Below are 22,507 nucleotides of genomic sequence, written 5' to 3' on the forward strand. Positions count from 1 at the left end.
ATAGGATGGGTAAGAAATGTATGATTAACTGTTAGGTTTTCAGTAAATGTACACTTTATTATACATATATAAATTCTATATGGGGACTTTCTTACCTGCCGTAAGATTTATATTTCTATCAGTCCTGAGATTTGCAAAGCCCTGACAGACAACACAGCCTACCTGGTAAGCAGCTTTTTTTTTTATTAGGAAAAAGGGTAAATCTACCTGCTCTGTGTAACAATATTGCACAAAAAGACTTCCCTTCTGTCAATTTTTGCCATTGCCGTCCAATGCTCCCTCCTCAGGGTATGTCTTGTAGTGAGCCAAGTAAAGAGATGCACATATGGGCGTGCTCCCATTTGGTCCCAAGCTTAGCTATGTGCATCTATAGACACACACAGCACAGCAGACGGGTTTAGACGTGTTCGCAGCTCCACGTGCCTGCTCCCGCCGGGAAGCTTACACTCCGCAATGCTAATCACAGGTAGTGAAACATTTCCTGATCTGTGCAGCTGTGGATCAGGAAATGTCTCACGGTCTGTGTTTAGCGCTGCAGAGTGTTTGCTTCCTGGCGGGCGTAGACACGTGGAGTTACGAACATGCCTGGGCTCATCCTTACTCTCAATCTTCCATGCTTAGTGCTCTGTTAACTGATGGAGGAATAATCAGACAGCCACAGAAGAGGTTCAGAAAGCAAAGATCTACAAAACAAATGAAGCTAAAGCACAGAGAAGCTTATTTGCAGATCCTCAGGGACAGCTTCCTCTCCAGCAAGTAGAATAGTGAGAAATATATTGGTGATATCTTCAAATCTTGTGAAGCTAGCAGTCCGAAGCATAGTGCTTCTTACACTGCAAATATATAGTAGCTATAAGGCTGTTGTAGGTGCTGCACTGATATCTTTAAGGGGGAAGAAGAATACAATTTTTCAGCTTTGGTGTTGCTTTGGTGCATTTAACATTTCTAGGTGTTCCTTATAGGATCGCATATCTCCAGTTTTATTTCAGGTCTATTTTAACAGAGGGAATCTATTCAAAGATCATTTTGTGTTCCACTACTAGAACTAATTCTTTCAAAGAACCTAGTCATCTTCGGTGAAGTTATGAGCATTCATGTTTATGCAGCAGCCAGTTGTAGACAGTGCGGTTGGGTTGTACAATTGTATGCTTGTGGCTCCTAAATTGGCTGACTTAAGCTGCCCAAAGACGTAGCTGTTTTCAGGCAATTTTTACCATTCCCACCAGTGTTGGATCTCAAAAACAACCAAATAGATCAAGACAACCTAAAAAAAAATTGAAGGATTTAAAAAAAGAAAAAAATCATTGCTATGGTAGTTGATTTAGTTACAGGATCTGACATTTCAGAGCATAGGTCTGGTTTCAAAGATTTCATATGTAATATGTTCATGTTAATAAATGTGTATTATGCAGGCATACTGTATTCTGATATGAATTCATTTAGATTTCAGGAGACATTCAGTCTAGCCTGGTTTTTAAGAAGCCAGGGAACATGTCTCTATTGATGACAATAAGCACTAGCCCTAATTATTTGGGCATATTGGCTCCTGCTTAATACCATGAAATGAGTTGTATAAAGAGCATGGCTATAAACAGTATGACATTATTGCTTCAGCTTTATCTACACTTTGTTTTAATTTACTCTTCATCTGTCTTTCAGGAAAGCGATAAAGTGACAGAAATTTCCAGAACTCCACTGTCAACAGGTATGTTGTGCCACTTTGGCATTGGGCTTTGTCAAACTTAAAGAGGATCTCCAGTCTCCCCCAAAAATTTTTAAGTCAGCAGCTACAAAAACTGTAGCTGCTGACTTTTAATATAAGGACACTTACCTGTACAGGAATCCAGTGATTTCGGCATCCGAGCCCATTTTTCATTTTCGGATGCAGGCACCAGCATCTTCAGTAAGGGAAACCGTTGGTGAAGCCTTAACACCCAGTTCCCTACTGCGCATGCATGAGTCGCACTGCGCTTTCTGAATAGTCCAGCTGCATTCTGGGAGGTGTGTGTGTGTGTGTGTGTGTGTGTGTGTGTGTGTCCCAAAAGGCAGGGAGGAATACTGGCAGACATACTTAAAAATTGCCGTGGTAACCTTACCCCGAAGTGGGAGTGGGCACCTGTCAAAACTAGGCACCTGTGCCCTCCAAAAGTACCAAATGTGGCAGTGAAGGGGGGTGCGAACAAGCTTCCTCTTTTGGATCTCTCCTAAAAATATCTCTGTGGTTTAACCCAGGAAGTCCCTTTTTCTTCATTGCACCCTTTTGGTAAGCATCAGTAAGACCTTTATCTTCCTTTGGTTTTCATCTCAGTAGACTAATCTGGACCTTTGATTCATAATGAATTCCATCTCAGAGGTCAAGTTTTCTCCTGTAAAGGGAATTTTAGTCAACATGGAAATCTTGGATTTTGGTTCCAAAACAATGGGAGGAAAGGGCTGGAATTCTCATGGTGCTTTGCTACTATAATAAAATTATAATTAAAATTATACTACTAAATAAATTGTTAATCCAGATGGTATACAACTGCTTTAGGGGATTTGGAAGGCTGTTGGGACATTTTCGAGTCACGAGTTATTCTTTATTTAGAGGTGTTCTGCTTTCCTCTGAAACAGCTTTGAGTTTAAGATTTTATGAGTGCTAGTTTGTATTCAGTTAATTTATTATTGTATTGGTGGAACTCAATGTTGTGTTTTTTTTTTTTTTTCAACCTATGTAGCTGTAGTATAACTAAGGAAGAGTGGAGCTTAAAGTAGTGGTGTTTCCTCTAAATCTTCTATAGTAGTCCCCTTTTTTTATTTTTTTTTTTTATTTTTTATTGCAATATCTTAAGTAAAAATGTAACTTGCAGCATTATCCATATAAAGATGTTCTTTACTCCTAGGTATCGGAAGGTTTGCAGGAGTCCATGGCTGAAAGCGGAAGTGGAACAAGTGGCTCTTCCAACATGGGTGGAGTAACAAATGTAGCCTCTTTGCCTCCGGGAGATCCTCAACTTATTGCCTTGATTGTTGAACAACTGAAGAGCCAAGGTCTCTTTGATGTATTTAGAAGAGATTGCTTGGCAGATGTGGACACCAAACCAGCCTACCAAAATTTAAGGCAAAAAGTAGATAATTTTGTTTCTACTCACCTAGACAAGCAGGAGTGGAATGCAGGAATGAACAAGAACCAACTGCGTAACGGGCTGAGGCAGAGTGTCGTCCAGACTGGGATGATGGAAGCTGGAGTAGATAGAATTATTTCACAGGTGGTAGACCCTAAACTCAATTACATATTTCGGCCACAGATAGAGAAGGCTGTTCATGAGTACTTAGAGTCTCAGAAAAAAGAAGAAGTTATGTCAGCTCCTCCGCTGCCTCCGCCACCTCCAGAACCAGAAGAGAATGACCCTCCTGTCCCATCTCAAAGTGCCTCTTAGAAGACAATCTGTTTTTGAAACAAATCATGACTGCATCTGTGATGCTTATTGGCTATAGAGTTGTTAAAGTGGAAGTCCATGATAGAACTACAAACCCTGCATCTATAGCCACCAACATTCTAACACTAACCTATCTAGCCCTGTAAAGAAAAACATCGCTATACATACCTTTTCTGCAAGTGATCCTACCCGATCTCCAGCGGTGGAAGCTCTGATCCCACGATGAGCTGTCAGCCATGGCTTTGTTGTGTGGGCAGGTGCAGAAGACACGTCCGACAATGGAAGCCCCATAGTAAGTCTATGGGTGACGTCACTCCCCATTCATTTCACAGCCGTTGTCGGACGTGTACTCAGCAGAGGTTCCGACGCTGGAGATCGGGTTTGATCACCTGCAGAAAAGGTATGTATACTGATTATTTTTTTTTTTTTTCCTTTTACAGGGCTAGATAGGTTAGTGTTTAGAATGTTGGTGGCTATAGATGCAGGGATTTTAGTTTCAGCATGGACTTCCACTTTAAGCAATGTGCTGGATAGCTTACATTTTAAATTAGAATGAACTGGAAAAAAGATGAACCAGGATCAGAAAGTGATGGTGATTATCTTTTGGAAGCCTCACCGAAGCCCCTGTGAAATCTTTGATCCAGAATCTGAATTAATAAGAAGTCAGACATGGCTGTAGATTGGTGATACTGTACAAACTAATTTGTAGATTTTTGCATGTGACAATATTTTGGAAATAACGTAACAGGATGTGGGGGGATTCTGAAATTGAAATATGGTTTGCCTCTGAACATAAGACTACCTACTCTCTTAGTTGAATGTACAAGTGTTGTTATGTTAGACTGCCAAATTGTGCTCAGCCTGTTATTTTTTGTCTTGCTTTGAAAAATGCATTTTAGTTGTATTCGTACACAATGAATTTTCTGATAACTGCAAATAAAAAATCATGTTTTTTCATAAGCTGTTCTTGTAATTTTTGACTATGTATATTATGTACTTTACATTTTACCATTGATTGAGAAAAGGGCAAGTCAACCCACAAATGGTACATCTATTTGGGGGAGTTGTAGACCGATTCTGCTGTCTCTCAAGACTTATGATTTGCTTCAGTGAACTTCCAGTGTTGTCTACAAAGCACTGCAATTATGCTAAATAACCACTTGGCAACTGTGCATTGTAGCTTTATCACATACAGTGGATATAAAAAGTCTACACACGCCTGGTAAAATGTCAGGTTTCTGTGATGTAAAAAAAATGAGACAAAGATTAAAAAAGGTAGAAAAAGTTCTGAAATTATTTATTGTGACCTATAAACTGTACAACTCAGTTGAACAACAAACTGAAATCTTTTAGGTGGAGGGAAGTAAAAATAAAAAAATAAAATAATATGGTTGCATAAGTGTGCACACCCTCAAACTAATACTGTTGTTGAAGCACCTTTTGATTTTATTACAGCACTCAGCCTTTGGGTATGAGTCTATCGGCATGGCACATCTTGACTTGACAATATTTTCCCAATTTTCTTTGCAACAACACTACAAATCTATCAGATTGCGAGGGCATCTCCTGTGCACAGCCCCCAGTTCACCCCACAGATTTTCAATCGGATTCAGGTCTGGGCTCTGGCTGGGCCATTCCAAAACTTTAATCTTCTTCTGGTGAAGCCATTTCTTCGTTGATTTGGATGTATGCTTTGGGTTGTTGTCATTCTGAAAGGTGAAGTTCCTCTTCATGTTCAGCGTTCTAGTAGAAGCCTGAAGGTTTTTTGCCAATATTGACTGGAATTTGGAATTGTTCATAATTCTCTCTACCTTGACTAAGGCCTCATTTCCAGCTGAAGAAAAATAGCCACAAAGCCCCACCATGCTTCACTGTGGGTATGGTGTTCTTTTGGCAATGTGCAGTATTTTTGTGCTAAACATATCCACCTTGGTTTCATCAGACCAGAACACACTTTCCCATATGCTTTTTCCAGGCTTGGATGGTTTTTCTTCGTAAGAAAAGCCTTCCATCTTGCCACTCTACCCCATAGCCCAGACATATGAAGAATACGGGAGATTGTTGTCACATGTACCACACAGCCAATACTTGCCAGATATTCCTGCAGCTCCTTTAATGTTGTTATAGGCCTTTTGGCAGCCTCCTTGACAAGTTTTCTTCTTGTCTTTTCATCGATTTTTGGAGGGACAGCCAGTTCTTGGTTGTGCCATATTTTCTCCACTTGATGATGACTATGTTCCATGGTATATCTAATGCCTTGGAAATTCTCTTGTACCCTTCTCCTGACTGATACCTTTTAACAATCTGATGCTTTGGAAGCTTTCTGCGGACCATGGCGTTTGCTGTAGGATGCGACTAAGAAAATGTCAGGAAAGACCTACTGGAACAGCTGAACTTTATTTGGGATTAGTCAGAGGCACTTTAAATGACAGGTGTGTACTGACTCCTATTTAACATGGGTTTGAATGTGAATGCTGAATTCTGAACACAGCTACATCCCCAGGTATGACAGGGGAGCACACTTTTTGCAACTCCAGACAAAAGATTTCCGTTTGTCAATTGAGTTGTACAGTTTATAGGTCACATTAAAACTGAAATTATTTATCTTTGTATCATTTTATTTTTTATTTTTTTTACATCACAGAAACCTGACGTTTTAAAGAGTAAGTAAAGCCATTCTGTAGATTTGTACCTACAAGTAAGGCTATAACCTCACGGGTTAGGTGATATTCACACTTTATGCAGCCAAAGTTGTCAGCTGCTCATGCGCTCTCAAGGGACAATATACCCGTGCCGTCCCTTCAGAGCTGTGCCGCGATCTGTGACTCCTGTGCACATGCGCGGACGTGACGTTATTGCTGCGCGGCAAATCAGACTGCCGGAGGACACAAATCAGGAAGGAAGACTGGGTGAAGATGGAAGTGTCTGTAAGAGCTCACAGTGTGGTGTTGCAGGGTTTCGTTCTAAGGCTTTAAAAAAAAAAAAAAATTGGCAAGGTCTGCTTCCTCTTTAACAGGGGTGTGTAGACTTTTTATATCCACTGTGTGTGTGTGTGTGTGTAATATAAATAGTGATTCTGCTCTTCCGGATAGGGGGGGCATGCGCGTCACCTGTGCTGTGATTGGTCACATCACAAGCCGATCAGCAAGTCGACCAATGGATGACTACTGGCACCCGCTGATCAGTGAGGAGGAAGACAGGACAGAGCTCTGTCCTGTCAGCATGGATGTGCTGTTTTTTTCCCTGCAATGCAGGGAGTAAAATCCATCACATCCTTTGCTTGTGTACAGTGATCACTGTATTCGTGTCCCTGGTTCCCACAAGGTGTCAGATTGCCCGCCATACTGTCGTAGTCCTGCTATAATTTGCTGATCGCCGCTGTTGCTAGTAGCAAGAATAAATACAAATTCCAGTACCGCTTTATTGTTTTTTTTTTTTTACCGGGAATATATAACAGAATACATCTTGACCTAAATGTATGATCTATTTATAATTTATTTTTTTTGGGTATGTTTTATAGCAGAAAGTAAAATTTTATATTTTTTTTCCCCAAAATTGTCAGCTTTTTTCATTTTATAGCAAAAAAAAAACCAAACAACTAGAGGTGATCAAATACCACCAAAAAAAAACTCTATTTGTGGGGGGGGGGGGATTATATAAATTTTGTTTGTGTACAGCGATGCATGACTGCGCAAATTTCAGTTAAAGTTAATGCAGTGCTGTATAGCAAAAAATGGCCTGGTCATGAAGGGGGTAAATCTTCTGAAGGTCAAGTGGTTAATGAAGTTCAGACGTTGCTTTCATAAAGATCTATGAATCCCATATTTCTAGATTCACACAGCTCCTCACAAGTTCAGTGGGAAGGCCAGTTTCCTGATGCTGTTTAGTGAAACCTTTTTTTTTCTGTCTGATTTATCACCAAATTCGAATTTCCATGACAGGTTTGACTCTGAATGATAAGTGTGAAATGCTTTCATACTGACATTCAGGCTTTGTGTATGTGAGAGACCGCAAGAGCCCCACACTGGATGTATATGGATGTGTAAATGCATTAAGGGATGCACACACGGGCTGAATACCGGGCGGCATCGGCCCGTTCAATTGAAACCGGCTGACATACGGCCTGTTTGTAAGGCGGACAGTTCGACAGGCCGGCTTCTGTTGATGGGGAATGACCGAATAAGGTCTGCCGATCAGCGCTCTCGGCCAATGGCTGAAAGCGCTGACCGATGTGTTCTGGCCACCCCCCTGTTAGAACACAATCGCTCAGCGGGCGAGATCGCTGTACTAATATGGTATAGTTAGACAATGGCTCCTCTCGAGCTCTTCCGTGTTTTTATTTTATTTATTTTTTTATTTTTTTCATTCAGCCTGCTGGGTTGAACGGGAAAAAAAAAAACGAATAGTGTGCACTAGCCTTCCTTTTTTTTTTTTTTTTTTTTTTTTTAAACAAGTAAGCTTGGATAAAGGGAAAGTAGGGCCCAGGGTCCAGAGAAATGCAACTTCTAAAGTATGGTTCATACACATCTATTCAAAATTGGCAACACGTAAAGTGCTTTGAAAAAGTATTCACACCCCTGAAATTTTTCACATTTTGTCATGTTACAACCAAAAACGTAAATGTATTGTATTGGGATTTTATGTGATAGAACAACACAAAGTGGTACATGATCGTGAACTGGAAGGAAAATGATAAATGGTTTTCAGACTTTTTTACAAATAAATATGCGAAAAGTGTGGTGTGCATTTGTATTCAGCCCCCTTTACTCTGATACCCCCTAAATCTAGTAGAACCAATTGCCTGCAGAAGTCACCTAATTAGCAAATAGAGTCCACCTGTGTGTAATTTAATCTCAGTATAAATACAGCTGTTCTGTGAAGCCCTTAGAAGTTTGTTAGAGAACCTTAGTGAACAAACAGCATCATGAATGTCAAAGAACACACCAGACAGGTCAGGGATAAAATCCCAAGCTTTGAAGATCTCAGAGCACTGTTCAATCCAATACATCATCCAAAAATGGAGAAAGCATCGCAAAACTGCAAACCTACCAAGACATGGCCACCCACTAAACTGGCAGACCGGGCAAGGAGAACATTAATCAGAGAGACAGATAAGAGGCCCATGGTGGTAACTCTAGGGGAGCCGCAGAGCTCAGATGGGAGAATCTGTCCATGGGACAACTATCAGTCGTGCACTCCACAAATCTGGCCTTTATGGAAGAGTGGTCGGAAGAAAGCCATTGTTGAAAGAACAAACCAGAAGAAGTCCAGTTTACAGCTTGCGAGAAGCCATGTGGGGGACAACAGCAAATGTGGAAGAAGGTGCTCTTATCAGATGAGACCAAAATCTTACTAAAAGCAAAATGCTGTGTGGTGGAAAACAAACACTGCACATCACTCTGAACACGCCATCCCCACTGTGAAACATGGTGGTGGCAGCATCATGTTGTGCGGTTGATTTTCTTCAGCAGGGACATGGAAGCTGGTCAGAGTTGATGGGAAGATGGATGGAGTCAAATACAGGGCAATCTTAAAAGAAAACCCGTTGGAGTCGGCAAAAAAACTTGAGACAGGGGTGGAGGTTTACTTCCAGCAGGACAACGACCCTAAACGTACAGCCAGAGCTACAATGAAATGGTTTAGATCAGGGGTGGCCAACCAGACGAAGACCAAGAGCCAAATTTTTTACCGAGTTACCGCAAAGAGCCACATCATACGCATGAACATCACCCCATCCCTTCCTCATACACACATACTTTCACACACACACTGCACACACTGTTTTAACACTACAAAGATCACAGGCCAGTCATTTTCATCAAGCCAGTAATCTTCCTTTGAAAGTACATCCATGTGACAGAAGACAGCAGCTCATCTAATTTCCAAAATACAAATTGTCTTACAAACAGTGAACTGGTCAGGATAACAATAAACAGTTAATGGGTCTTCTAGCCTGAACTAGCAGTAAATTCTTCCAAAAAACATCACAGAAAGCATGCAGCACACACAGAGCTCTGGATAAATAAGTGAAAAGAAGCTGAAATGGTTAACAGCCAGCCGTGTGTCACACTATCAACAGACAGAGAATGTGCTGAGCAGATCTTATCAGTGTTCAGGTGAAACAGTTATTAAAAAAAAAAAAAAAAAAGTACAGAGCAAGACAGAGGGAGGACAGATCAGTAACCTGCACACTTGTGGTCATACCTTTTTGTATCTCATCGGCTTCAGATACAGCGTGTTTCTCCTTCCTCTGCCCCCCTTCAGCCTCACTCCAGCGCCTATGTATTCAAATGTGGCGGGCTGGGGACACTACATGCTGATTGGCTGATGATGTGTGGGAGGAGCGGAGGAGTGCAGAGACTCGGGCTGCCTGTCACTAAACCAGCCCACTGAACCATCGGCCCAGTCCGAACGCAAAAGCCGAATGAACCAGCCCGAACGCAAGAGCCGCAGGAAACTGATCAAAGAGCCGCATGCGGCTCGAGAGCCGCGGGTTGGCCACCCCTGGTTTAGATCAAAGAACATTCATGTGTTAGAATGGCCCAGTCAAAGTCCAGACCTAAATCCAATTGAGAATCTGTGGCAAGACTTGAAAATTGCTGTTCACAGACGCTCTCCATCCAATCTGACAGAGCTTGAGCTATTTTGCAAAGAAGAATGGGCAAAAATGTCACTCTCTAGATGTGCAAAGCTGGTAGAGACATCCCCAAAAAGACTTGCAGCTGTAATTGCAGTGAAAGGAGGTTCTACAAACTATTGACGGGAACGCTGAATACAAATACACACCACACTTCTCACATATTTATTTACCATTTTCCTTCCACTTCACAATTATGTGCCACTTTGTGTTGGGCTATCACATAAAATCCCAATAAAATACATTCACGTTTTTGGTTGTAACATGATAAAATGAGGAGAATTTCAAGGGATATGAATACTTTTTCAAGGCACTGTACATCAAGCCAACAAATTTCAGGGGAAATAGATTCTCCCTTCCTCAGGGCTGTTGCTGTGTACGATTTGATGGGAACAGTTCCCATGAATGGTTATGTTGAATCGAGGTTTCAGAAAGCAGGATGGCAGGATTCTGTTCAAAACACAAAATAGGGGTTCCACTTTATTGTGACCTGCTACACTAGTTTTGGGTACCCACAAACCTTGCTATAGGTGTAGGCCATTTACGTACCCCTCAAAGTCTGTCTGAAAAACTCCCAAAGGTGGCATCAGCCCATCCAGCCTTGTTGCTAGGACCTTTCTATGACACTTTGAGTCGTTGCTGCTCACCTCCACCATCACAGAAGCAAGCACTCAAACCCCTGCACATATGTGGTCCACTATCTCCTACGTCACAGTATGGCTGACCTCAGAGCTATTATGACAGAGAGCGCATGTGAGGGAGTTTGAAAAGTCTGGGAGCAATGTCCTAGGGACAAGGCAGGGTTGGATGAAGCCATCCCTGAGATTTTTATGGCCAGGCTTTGGCAGGCACATAAATTCCTTGGCCATAAAGGATGGGAGGGTTTTATTTTCCCTTTGATTTCCCTCACTTTTGAGAGATTTTCTCCAGCTTTCTGTCGGATCTACAGGACAGGAAGTAAGGGAAATCCTCACAAAGGGGACCTGCATAGGAAAAAATGGGAATATTTGAACATTTTTCCAAAAGCACATTTGTAAAGTCGGGTACTGATGTTGGATGAGAAGGCCTGGCTCGCAGTCTCCACTCTAAGATGTTCTATCGGGTTCGTTTGTTCATAAAATGTAACAAAATGTGAACTTATCCAAAGCTTTGACAAAAAAAAACTGGAATCTGATTGGTTTCTATGCAAAGGACCAGATTTTGCTCTCTCCAGTTTTAGTAAATCATCTCCTGTGTTTTATACCCAAAGCCAACTTGGTGTCACCTCCAGCAAGATTTTCCAAAAATGTTTTGAGCAGTTCCATATATTCTGAATAATATATACTAGCTCTCCTTCTGTTTCAAATGTTACACCCTCCTCCTCATTGCATCCATTTACATTTAACTGTAAAAAGGAGGGGGTGGGGGCTCCACAAAAACTGTTGGCCCCTTGATTCCCCTCCATCCTGAGGTTTGCATGTCTGCAGGATGGGCTGTACATTACAGTTGTGCTCCCCCTAGTGGTTGCTCTGTGTCTCTTAAAGCAGTTTAAAAGTGATTGGAAAGGATCGTTTTTTATTTTTTTAAAATAACAAACTTATACTTGCCTCCTCTCTGCGGCTCGTTTTGGCCCCTAAACATCCTCTTCTAGGGTCCCCCGGCGGCTCCTCCCCACACCAGATAACCCCCTAGGAGAAGTGCTCTCCTGAGGGGGTTACCTTGCGGGTGCCCTCCAGCATTTGCATCCATAGCAGCCGAATGTGCCCATGTCATTGAATTTGATTGACAGTAACTGAAGCCAATGGCTGCGCTGCTATCAATCTATCCAATTAAGAGCGGGGACAGCGCGTCCCCGCCAAGGAGATGAAGGGGCTCAGGTAAGTAAAACGGGGAGGGGCTGGTGACTGCCAGGTGTTTTTTCACCTTCATGCATAGGATTACAACCCCTTTAAACCCAAAAGAAAACATTTATTATATTGCAGCTTACCAAATCTTAGATGTGATGGATTCATTCGATTTCTTGTTTTAGTTTCTATCTTCATTTTCATCTGGTGATCCAGCCAACAAGCCTGTTGTTTTTCGAAAGAACAAGCTCTCTAGCATAATGTATCAGATTACATGGAAGAGACGACAAACCACCTAACACTGTCAGGGGTGCTTACAATGATCAGCCTTTATATATGCAAAACATTTATCCCAATAGGAAAAAAAACTGTAACAGGCACGAGAGGCAGAACAGGGATGTGTGTGGGTGAACCCACACATCCCTGTTCTGTTCTGTGAGGAGAGACAGATCGTGCATTCCTAATAGCTAAGAATCACGATCTGTCATTTCCTCTAGGTCAGTCCCCTCCCCCTACAGTTAGAAACGCACACAGGGAGCACAATTAACCCATTGATCGCCCCCTAGTGTTAACCCCTTCCCTGCCAGTGACATTTTTACAGTAATCAATGCATTTTTATAGCACTGATCACTGTATAAATACAAATGGTCCCAAAAATGCGTTAAAAGTGTCCACCATAATGTCCCAATAACAATCGCAGATCGCCGCCATTACTAATAAATTTTTTTTATAAAAATGCCATAAAATGATCCTCTATTTTGTAGATGCTATAATTTTTGCGCAAACCAATCAATATACGCTTATTGCGATTTTTATTACCAAAAATATGTAGAAGAATACATATTGGCATAAATTGAGAAAAAATTTGCTTTTTTAAAAATAAAATATAAAATTGCGATATTTATTACTGCAAAAAGTACAAAATATTGTGTTTTTTTTCAAAATCGTCACTTTTTTTTTTTTGGGGGGGGGGGGGGGGGGGTTTAGTGCAAAAAATAAAAACCGCAGAGATGATCAAATCCCACCAAAAGAAAGCTCTATTTGTGGGGGAAAAAAGACGCACAATTGTCAGTTAAATCAACGCAGTGCCATATCGCAAAAAATGGCCTGGTCATTCAGCAGCCAAATCTTCCGGGGGTGAAGTGGTTAAGCTATATAGTTAAATAAAATATCATATATAAGGTTATGATGATCATATGAGCCTGAAACAGTACAGAGAAATATGTGTATACAGTAACTGGTAAATGAAAGCAAGTACCTGTCCTGCTACCTTGTTTGCCTGGCATCATTGGCAGCTATTGCACCCTCTCTATTGACACCCCAACATTCAACTTGGAGCTAATATTTCCTATAGATATGTCTGTTCAGAACTGCGCTGGTTAATGTAAAACTCAAGTTCTGTTCTACACTGCGCTGCAGATTTTCTCTTTTGTAGGATATGAAGGCCGTTGAACGTTAGCAGCATTTGTGGGAAGTATAGAAAAGCACAACCGCTTTGTGAAGAGTTTTCACAGCTTCAAGGTTTAACAATGTACAATTGTGAAGCACGACTTCAATATCAGTCTCTTTTTTTTCCACATATGAATTTTAAAATTGTACTCACAGAAGGCACATTTTGGCTTCTTTCAGACCTTTGGTACTGCTGAGAAGCGATCCGCAGTGGATCTCTTTTCAGAGTGTGGCATAGGACTGCACCACAACTGCAAGCCAAAGGTTTCAGTACAGCCCATTGAACTTAATAGGTGAGTTTGACAGGCTGTGCCACCAAAAGGAAAAAATGTTGCTGTAACTGCAGTATGAACTGGAGTTCGAATTTAATGTTAGTGTATCAAAATCTGCTAGTACATCTAAGGCCATAGATGATGCATTTTTTTTTCATTTAACCACCGAGTGTGTTGATGGGGGAATCCCTCTTGCAGAGCTACCCTGTTTCCTCAAGAATATAACATAGCGTGATTGTCAGTGATGGCTGAAATATAAGCCCTAGTTAAAGTCATTGTAGGTATTATTTTCAGGGTAGGGCTTATATTGCAGCCATCACCGACAATCACGCTAGGTCTTATTTTTGGGGAAACAGGGTATTGTATTGTGATAGAGGGGAGAGTTCCCCGCCATCAGAATACAATGATCAGTGATCGTTATAGTGGCTATAGTAATCGAGTGAGAGAAAAGAAACTGACAGGCTGGTTGTACAGAAGTTGATTGAGAGATAACCTAGTAACCCAAATAAGTGGATATTATTTAGCCACTTGCCGATTAGCTTCCGTGATTATACTGCGGCAGGTTGCCTCGTTCCCGCAAATCACCGTAGCTGTACGCCAGCTCGGGAACTCAATTTTGTGGGCATGCATGCACTCCCATTGGCCAGTGGGGGAGCCAATCAGTGGGTCCGGTGGATTTGATGTCCGCCTGGCCACCCGCAATCATTCCCCACAGTGACAGAACGGGGATCTGCCTGTGTAACCAAGGCATAACTCCGTTCTGACAGGGGAGATCACACAGATCCTTTCTTTCTGCTAAGCAGGAAGACGGATCTGTGTGTTTTCCCAGTCACACAGTCCCTCCCATACAGTTAAAACACACAAACCGGGAACACATTTAACTCCTTGATCGCGCCAGATGTTAACCCCTTCCCTGCCAGTGTCATTAGTACAAGAACAGTGCATATTTTTAGCACTGATTACTGTAATGTCACTGGTTCCAAAAAAGTGTCAAAAATGGCTGTCCGCCGCAATGTCACAGTCCCACCAAAAATCCCTGATTCCCGCCATTACTATTAAAAAAAATAATAATAAAAATGCCATAAATCTATACCCTATTTTGTAGACGCGATAGCTTTTGCACAAATCAATCAATAAACACTTATTGCGATTTTTTTTTTTTTTTTACAAAAATATGTAGCCGAATACGTATCGGCCTAAACTGATGAATAAATTTGTTTTTTTACAATTTTTTTTCAAAATTGTCGGTGTTTTGTTTGTTTATAGCGCAAAGACCCCCCCAAAAAACGCAGAGGTGGTCAAATACCACCAAAAGATAGGTCTATTTGTGGGGAAAAAAAACATCAATTTTGTTTGGGTACAGCGTCGCAGGACCGCACAATTGTTAGTTAAAGCGACGCAGTGCCGTATTGCAAAAAATGGCCTGGCCAGGAAGTGGGTAAATCCTTCTGGAGCTGAAGTGGTTAGTCTATGTGAAGGTTATAGAGTCCACAAATTATGGGATGGATCTAAAAAATTTTGAGGCCCTAAAATGTCAGGAGAGTACAAATATCCCTCAAATGACCCTTTATTGGAAAGTAGACAATACAAGGTATTTAGTAAGAGGCATGGTGAGCTTTTTGAAGTTGTCATTTTTTGTCACAATTTTTTGAAAAATTTAAAAAAGTTGGTATTTTGCTTAAAAAAAAAAAAGAAAAAAGACCGAAAATATTTAAAATTTTTGAAAAAAAAGGCCACAACAGTTTTATACAGTAAAACCTTGGTTTGAGATCGTTTTGCAAGACGAGCTACATTTTTAAATACATTTTGACTTGATATACAAGTAGCGTCATGTCACACCTGAGCATAAAAGAGAAGAGAGGCACCTCTAAGTGTAGCAATATGGTTACATGTAATGAAGGTACAACATTTAGCAACTCACATGGTTGATGATTAAAACAGGCACATATAAGTATGCAGGCATCCAGGGTAAAGCTGTCCACATAGACCATCCTCCACACCGCAATCGACGTTGTCCCTTCCACGCTGCGCTCCATGAGCGTATCAATCGCTCTACGGCAGGGTAGTCTTCCCGGTCATGATTTCAGACTGACAACGGTGAGAGCCAGCTGTGTGGGGGGATGGTCTATGTGGACAGCTTTACCCCGGATGCCTCTGCATACTTAGATGTGCCTCTTTCAGTCATAAACCATGTGAGTTGCTAAATGTTGTACCTTCATTAAATGGAACCTTATTGCTACACTTAGAGGCGCCTCTCATCTCTTTTATAATCTAACTCCTGGTGGATTTTGCTTCTAATCCCCTTGTGGATAGACATTTTATGGTTACATAACCTATCACATTGATATAATCTTTTTATATTGTTCTCCTCAACGAGCCGTGGTGACGTCAGCATGTACCTCCCAGACGCGTTTTGTCATCAAATGACGTTATCAATGTCATTTGATGACAAAACGAGTCTGGGAGGTACGTGCTGAAGTCACCACATCTCGTTGAGGTGAATGGGAGTTTTGTTTATTGCCGGCCGGCTTTGACATTTATGCTAAGATTGATTGCCTGTTTGTAAGTGCATTTCTTTCTTTTTTAACAATAAATAAGTTAGGCGTTATTACGCTATGGTATGCTATCAAATTTTTTTGGGGTTGACACTTACCATTATCTGCAGGATACACGGAGCTTTTTGCCCAAGCTGGCACTGTGGACTGACCATTCATTGATTCCATTTGCGCATTCAGCTGAGGATCCATCTGCCTGTGGGGTTATCTGCATCTAAATGGTGAGCCTCATCAAATAAGCTAATTATTTCAGGTGCATACGGACGGTTTTTTAATACAATTAGCACGGCTTCTCTTTTTCATTTTTAATCTTTTTATATGGACTATGAAGGACTTATGAATAAATGGTTGTGGAACTTATCATTTAAGTTTTCATTATTTCTCATGAGGAAATTCGCTTTGATATACAAGTGCTTTGGATTACAAGCATGTTCCTGAAACAAATTATGCTCACAATCCAAGGTATTACTGTAGTTTGTTATAAAAAATTTGCAAACAGGTAAAGTGAGGCTGCACTGATAGGTAGCACTGGTGGGCACTGATGGGCGGCACTAATGGGCATTGATAAGTGGCACTGAAAGGCATTGATGGGTGACCGATGGGCACTGGTAGGTGACAATGATAGGCGCTGGGTGGTGTTGATGGTCACTGATAGACTGCACTGATGGGCACTAATAAGGCGGCACCGATGGACATTGATAGGTAGCACTGCTGGCAACGATGAGGTGGCACTGATTGGCAGCACTGATGAGCATTGATAGGTGGCACTGGTATGCATTGGCAGATGGCACTGGCAGGCGACACTGGTGGGCACAGATGATGCGGTGGTGGCTCCCACTATTCGAGACAGATGTCCCTTTGACAGAAGCTGGTGATCGGCTTTTTTTTGTGCTCACGCTGAAAGCTGATTACTGATCTTCTGTTTACATCACATGATCAGCTGTCATTGGGTGACAGCTGATCACATGGTAAGGGGCCGGGATCTCATTGACTCGGTGATACAGAGTGCGCCCGCAGGGGCTGCGCAGGAAGCTAATGCACAGGAGGAAGTCTATTGATGCCCTCCCGGCAATTAAGGCCCGCGCTGTAGCTGTCTTTCTGCTATAGTGCAGCGGGAAGGGGTTACTAGAGTAATGATTTTAACAGGAATCTTCCCATAAGATTACATTCCGCATTTCATGAATTTTATGAATTTTATTTACTTGTCCTGAGACTGTTGCTTGGAACCCATCATCTTTCATGTGATGTCAGCAGCCTTAACAGACTGAAAATGAAGTCTCATTCTCACGTGTGGCAGCCAAACCAACTCACCACAACTGCATGCATTGCACGTTGGTGCGACGTGGGCCCATACACTTAAAGAGGTAGTAAAGCCCGCTTCGTGATTTTTACCTACAGGTAAAGCCTACCTGTAGGTAAAATGAATATTTCCTAAACCTGCACCATTTAGGTGATATCCACCCTGGATGCAGCCAGTTACGTCACTAGCGCATCACAGAGCCGAGAGCTCTCGCGTGCATGCGCGTGAGTGACATCTTTATGGTTCGGGCCAATCACATAGCCAAATCGCACAAATCCGGAAGAAATACCGGGGGATGATGTCAGCCCTCTCAGCGGTGGCAGCATGTCGCTAGAAGTAGTTGTTTCAAGGTAAGTATTTCATTATGTGCTAGTATGCAATGCATTACTAGCACATTATGCAATTGCCTTGCAGGTGTTTTTTTTTGTTAATCAGCAGTGATTTATTACCGCTTTAAATGGGTTGCATTTGTACCAAGCTGCGATGTGTGTACAGCCCTGAGCAGCTGCATGCCCTTCTTTAGGTTGGCTCCACCTCCTACTTTTACTGCCCCCTGACCGGCTGTGTAAATGAGCCCTTAGTGCCAGGGTTTCTTTAGCTTAGATACACAGGTGACAAGAACTAGTTATACTCTTGAATGATGAAAATATTTGGGTGATCCTATATATGGGTAGAGGGCAGTAAAAGAAAGCGCTTGTGCTACATTTTTACTGTTCCTCAACCTTAAGCTGCAATGGCAGCAGAAAGGGGTACTTACATGCCCCGGGCACAATGCTTTTCTTCATGGCCATGGCAAAAATTATCCTTTCTATTGCATATGGCAGCCAGTACTGCTGCTGAGCATGACCTATACAAGTGAATGAGGTCATGCCACAAGGACGTTACATGTGGTTGTGGCACAGTGGTGTAGCATTCATGGTGTAAAAACAGGCGATGGGGTGTCATACTGCCTGTTCACTGCCTGTCAGAATGCCTCTGAATAGAGATCCAAACCTGGATTGCTTTTCAGAGACATGGCAGTAGTGTTGAACGTCTAAACCTAGCCTTACTTCAGCATTTTTATTGCCCTTTGTTGTGCTGAAGCCGTGGTTTATTGTTCATTATACCTGGATTAAGCCCTGTTGACTATGGTATCAAACGCTTCGATTAAACTGGTTGCCATTCCTTTGACAAAAGCTTAGGGATAGAAAGATAAATGTTTGTTTAATCCAGAATAAAGAGCGTCCATTTGTTTCAAGAGAGAAGTATTAATAAAAAATTCAAGAGACTTCCTTCTCGGGCCTGTCAATATGGCATGTGGGAGGCACGTCACGGGGCACGTCACGCCATGGCATGGATTCAGAGTCATGGCTTGGGGAATAATAAAGCTTTTCTCATCTAAAAGGGCTGATGGACAAAAAGCTGATTGTTCGCGGTAGATGCTAAAAGCTCGCCTCAGACATCTGAATAGAAGATGCGTCCGTGCTTTCTGGGCATAGAAGAGATATTGAACAATGTCGAATAAACTTAAAGCCTTCAAAAACTCGGCAAAAAGAAGCCCATTCGGTGAGCCCATCATGTCTGTATTTGTACTCTGGGGAAGGATGGGTTGTCCAGGCGTCATTTGTTTTGTTGTGTGTTGGTTTTAGCATAAATGCTATTTATTTGTGTAGGGATGTCGATTGGGGCTGCCGATTCTGGCTTGTTCATAGCTGAGCTCCAGGCAAACTGCTAAATACACATACAGGTGAGCAGTTAAAGGATCTGTATTTCTGTCCATACAGTGCTGAGATTTACACAGTTCTGCCATGTCTGGCAGGGCAGGGAACCTGATTTTTCTCTGCTGCAGTAATGACACCTGCAGGTCTCCCCCTGCCCCCACCCAGTGAATGGACAGTGCAAAGAGCAGCAGCAGACCGATCGACTCATCTCTCTGTCCCTCTGCTCCCCCCCTATTCTTGCACTGCAGCAGGAATAAATTAGACCCTTGTTCTTTACCTCTAGCCTGAGTTCTGTTATACAGGGACTGCAGAAGCATAACACTAGGTCAAATTCAGGTACCTACACGGCTTGAATTAAAAAAAAATACACTTAGAGTTTTGCTACACCCACAACAGTAAAGTCAGTCTGTATATGCAGTAAAGCAGTGTTTAGCAACCCTGTCCTCAGGGACCACTAACAGGCCAGGTTTTATGTATTACCTTGGGGAGATGCAGACTAGAATACTGCAATCACTGAGCAGCAAATGATATCACCTGTGATGTATTTCAGTTATCTTGCAAACCTGGGCTGTTAGTGGGCCCTGAGGACAGGGTTGATGACCACTGCAGTAAAGCATGCTGGTTATACTCACTGTGGAACCTAGGGGGTTAATCCTCTGCTTTGTATAAAAATTGTGTTTTGATCTTTGTCTTCTCTGATCTTCCCCCTTTTCCACTGTCCCCAATCCATCTCCTGATAAGTCAGAGCCTTTGGAGTCACTCTGCACATGCTCAGTTTGTGCTCACTGGTTTGTATTGCTATAGAGTTTTTTTGTTTGTTTTTTGGGAGGGTGCATGTGATCAGCACAGGGCCGATCAGCACTGCCCAGACAGAGGGTCAGGGGTCCTGCAGCCTCATAGGACAGTCAGAGAAGAATGAAAAACGTATCCTACAAGCTTTAACCAGTGCTCGGTCACATACTGATAGAAGTCACAAGACTGCTATATACTGCTGATTTAGCAATTTATATTTACTAAAATAATTGCATTCGCATGTTCTGTGTACTGTGGAAGACTGGATATAGTGAATACAGGGTCCTGGGTTTAGTAGCACTTTAAAATGGTTGTAAAGGCAGAAGGTTTAATGCATTATATGTGTAGCAGCCCCCCTCAGCCCCCTAATACTTACCTGAGCCCCATCTCTATCCAGTGACGTACACAATAGAAATGGCCTCAGCGATCTGGGACTCTCCCTCCCAATTGTCGAGACACAGCAGCAGTGCCATTGGCTCCTGCTGCTGTCGATCAAGTCAGTTACCAATCAAGAGAGAGAGGGGGCGGGGCTGAACCACGGCTCCATGTCTGAATGGATACAGAGAGCTTCGGGTCAGGTGCCCCCAAAGCAAGTTGCTTACTGTGGGGGCGCTCAATAGGAGGGAGGGGCCAGGAGCGCCGTAGAAGGACCCGAGAAGAGGAGGATTCGAGCTGCTCTGTGCAAAACCATTACACAGAGCAGGTAAGTATAATATGTTATGCTATTTTTAAAGAAGAAAAAAGGAGTATCACTTTAAGGCTCTATTAATGAATATACACTGATCAGCCATGACATTATGACAACCGACAGGTAAGGTGAATAACATTGATTATCACGTTACTGTGGTGTCTGAAAGTGAGTGGGATATATTAGGCAGCAAATGAACATGTTTTCCTTGAAGCTGATGTGTTGAAAGCAGAAAAATTGGCAATCGTAAGGATTTGAGCACCTTTTACTAAATTGTAATGGCTGGACAATGGGGTCAGAGCAACTGAAAAACTGCATTTCTTGTGGGATGTTCCTGGTCTACAGTGGTCAGGACCTACCAAAAGTGGTCCAAGAAAGGAGAACTGGTGAACTGGCGACAGGTCATGGGTGACCAAGGCTCACTGATACAAATGGGGAGCAAAGGCTGGCCTATGTAGTCCAAACAAAGAGTAGAGCTACCGTAGCTCAAATTGCTGAAAAAAATAATGCTGGGTTTGATAGAAATGTGTCAGAACACACAGCACATTACTCAGAGTGCCCATGCTGATCCATGACGCCAGCCAAAAGTGCCTACAGTGGGCATACAAGCATCGGAACTGGACCACCGAGAAATGGAAGAAGGTGGCCTAGTTTCAAATTATTCAAGAATGTTTCAAGGAACACAATAAGTTTCAGGTGTTGACTTGGTGTCCAAACTTTCCAGATCTCAATCCAATCAGTGGGATGTGCTGGAAAAATGTGTCGCCAGCCAAAAGCACCTACAATGGGCACATGAGAATCAGAATGGGACCATGGAGCAATGGAAGATTGTGGCCTGGTCTGATTTATTCAAGAATGGTTTGAGGAACACAACGAGTTTGAGGTGTTGCCTCCAAATTCCCCAGATCTCAAGCCAATCCAATAACTGTGGGCTGTACTGGAAAAACAAGTCCAATCTATGGAGGCCTCACCTCGCAACTTACAGACCTTAACCACTTAAGCTACAGAGCATTTTGCAGGCCAAAGACCAGACCACTTTTTGTGATTCGGCATTGCAAAGATTTAACTGACAATTGTGAGGTCGTGCGACATGGCTCACAAACAAAATTTACGTCCTTTTTTTTCCCACAAATGGAGCTTTCTTTTGGTGGTATTTGATCACCCCTGCGGTTTTAATTTTTTGTGCTATAAACAAAAAAAGAGCGTAAATTTTGAAAAAAACGCATTATTTTTTACATTTTGCTATAATAAATATCCCCCAAAAATATCAAAAAAAAAAAAATTTTCCTCAGTTTGGGCCGATACGTATTCTTCTACATATTTTTGGTAAAAAAAAAAATCACAATAAGCGATTATTGATTGGTTTGCGCAAAAGTTATAGCGTTTACAAAATAGGGGATAGTTTTATGGCTTTTTTTTAATAACTGTTTTTTTTCCTAGTAATGGCGGCGATCAGCGATTTTATGGCGGACACATCGGACATTTTTGACACATTTTTGGGACCATTGTCATTTATACAGCAATCAGTACTGTACAAATGCACTGATTCCTGTGTAAATGACACTGGCATTGAAGGTGTTAACCACTAGGGGGCAGTGTAGGGGTTAAGTGTGTCCTGGAGCATGTTTATAACTGTGACGGCGTGGCTGTCTATGACACATCACTGATCTCTGCTCTGATCACACGGAGTAGAGATCAGTGACACTGTCAGTAGGCAGAATGGGGAGATGCTTGTTTACATTAGCATCTCCCTGTTCTTCCTCCATGTGAGGCAATCGTGGGTATCCCCCCGGCGATCGAGTCTACGGGACCCACGATCGGACTCACGGAGGTTCCGACCGGCGTGCGTACATGCCACAGGCGGCAAATTTAAAG

General features: G+C 42.2%; 2 protein-coding genes across 3 annotated transcripts in view; both read left to right on the plus strand.

The window, feature by feature from the left end:
* Positions 1 to 4,376, plus strand: part of BOD1 (biorientation of chromosomes in cell division 1) — a 31,322-nt gene extending 26,946 nt beyond the window's left edge. For both annotated transcript variants that reach the window (XM_077452104.1, XM_077452105.1), the window contains 2 exons: positions 1,660 to 1,705; positions 2,880 to 4,376. In XM_077452104.1, the coding sequence (XP_077308230.1) occupies positions 2,904 to 3,416 (513 nt within the window). In that variant the 5' untranslated portion in view covers positions 1,660 to 1,705; positions 2,880 to 2,903 and the 3' untranslated portion in view covers positions 3,417 to 4,376. The remainder of the gene's footprint in view (positions 1 to 1,659; positions 1,706 to 2,879) is intronic.
* Positions 1 to 22,507, plus strand: part of PTPDC1 (protein tyrosine phosphatase domain containing 1) — a 150,155-nt gene that overhangs the window by 26,944 nt on the left and 100,704 nt on the right. The window lies entirely within an intron of this gene.

Source organism: Lithobates pipiens, unplaced genomic scaffold (assembly GCF_037356315.1).
Source record: "Lithobates pipiens isolate NorthernLeopardFrog02 unplaced genomic scaffold, aLitPip1_a1.2 Scaffold_23, whole genome shotgun sequence".
NCBI lineage: Eukaryota > Metazoa > Chordata > Amphibia > Anura > Ranidae > Lithobates > Lithobates pipiens.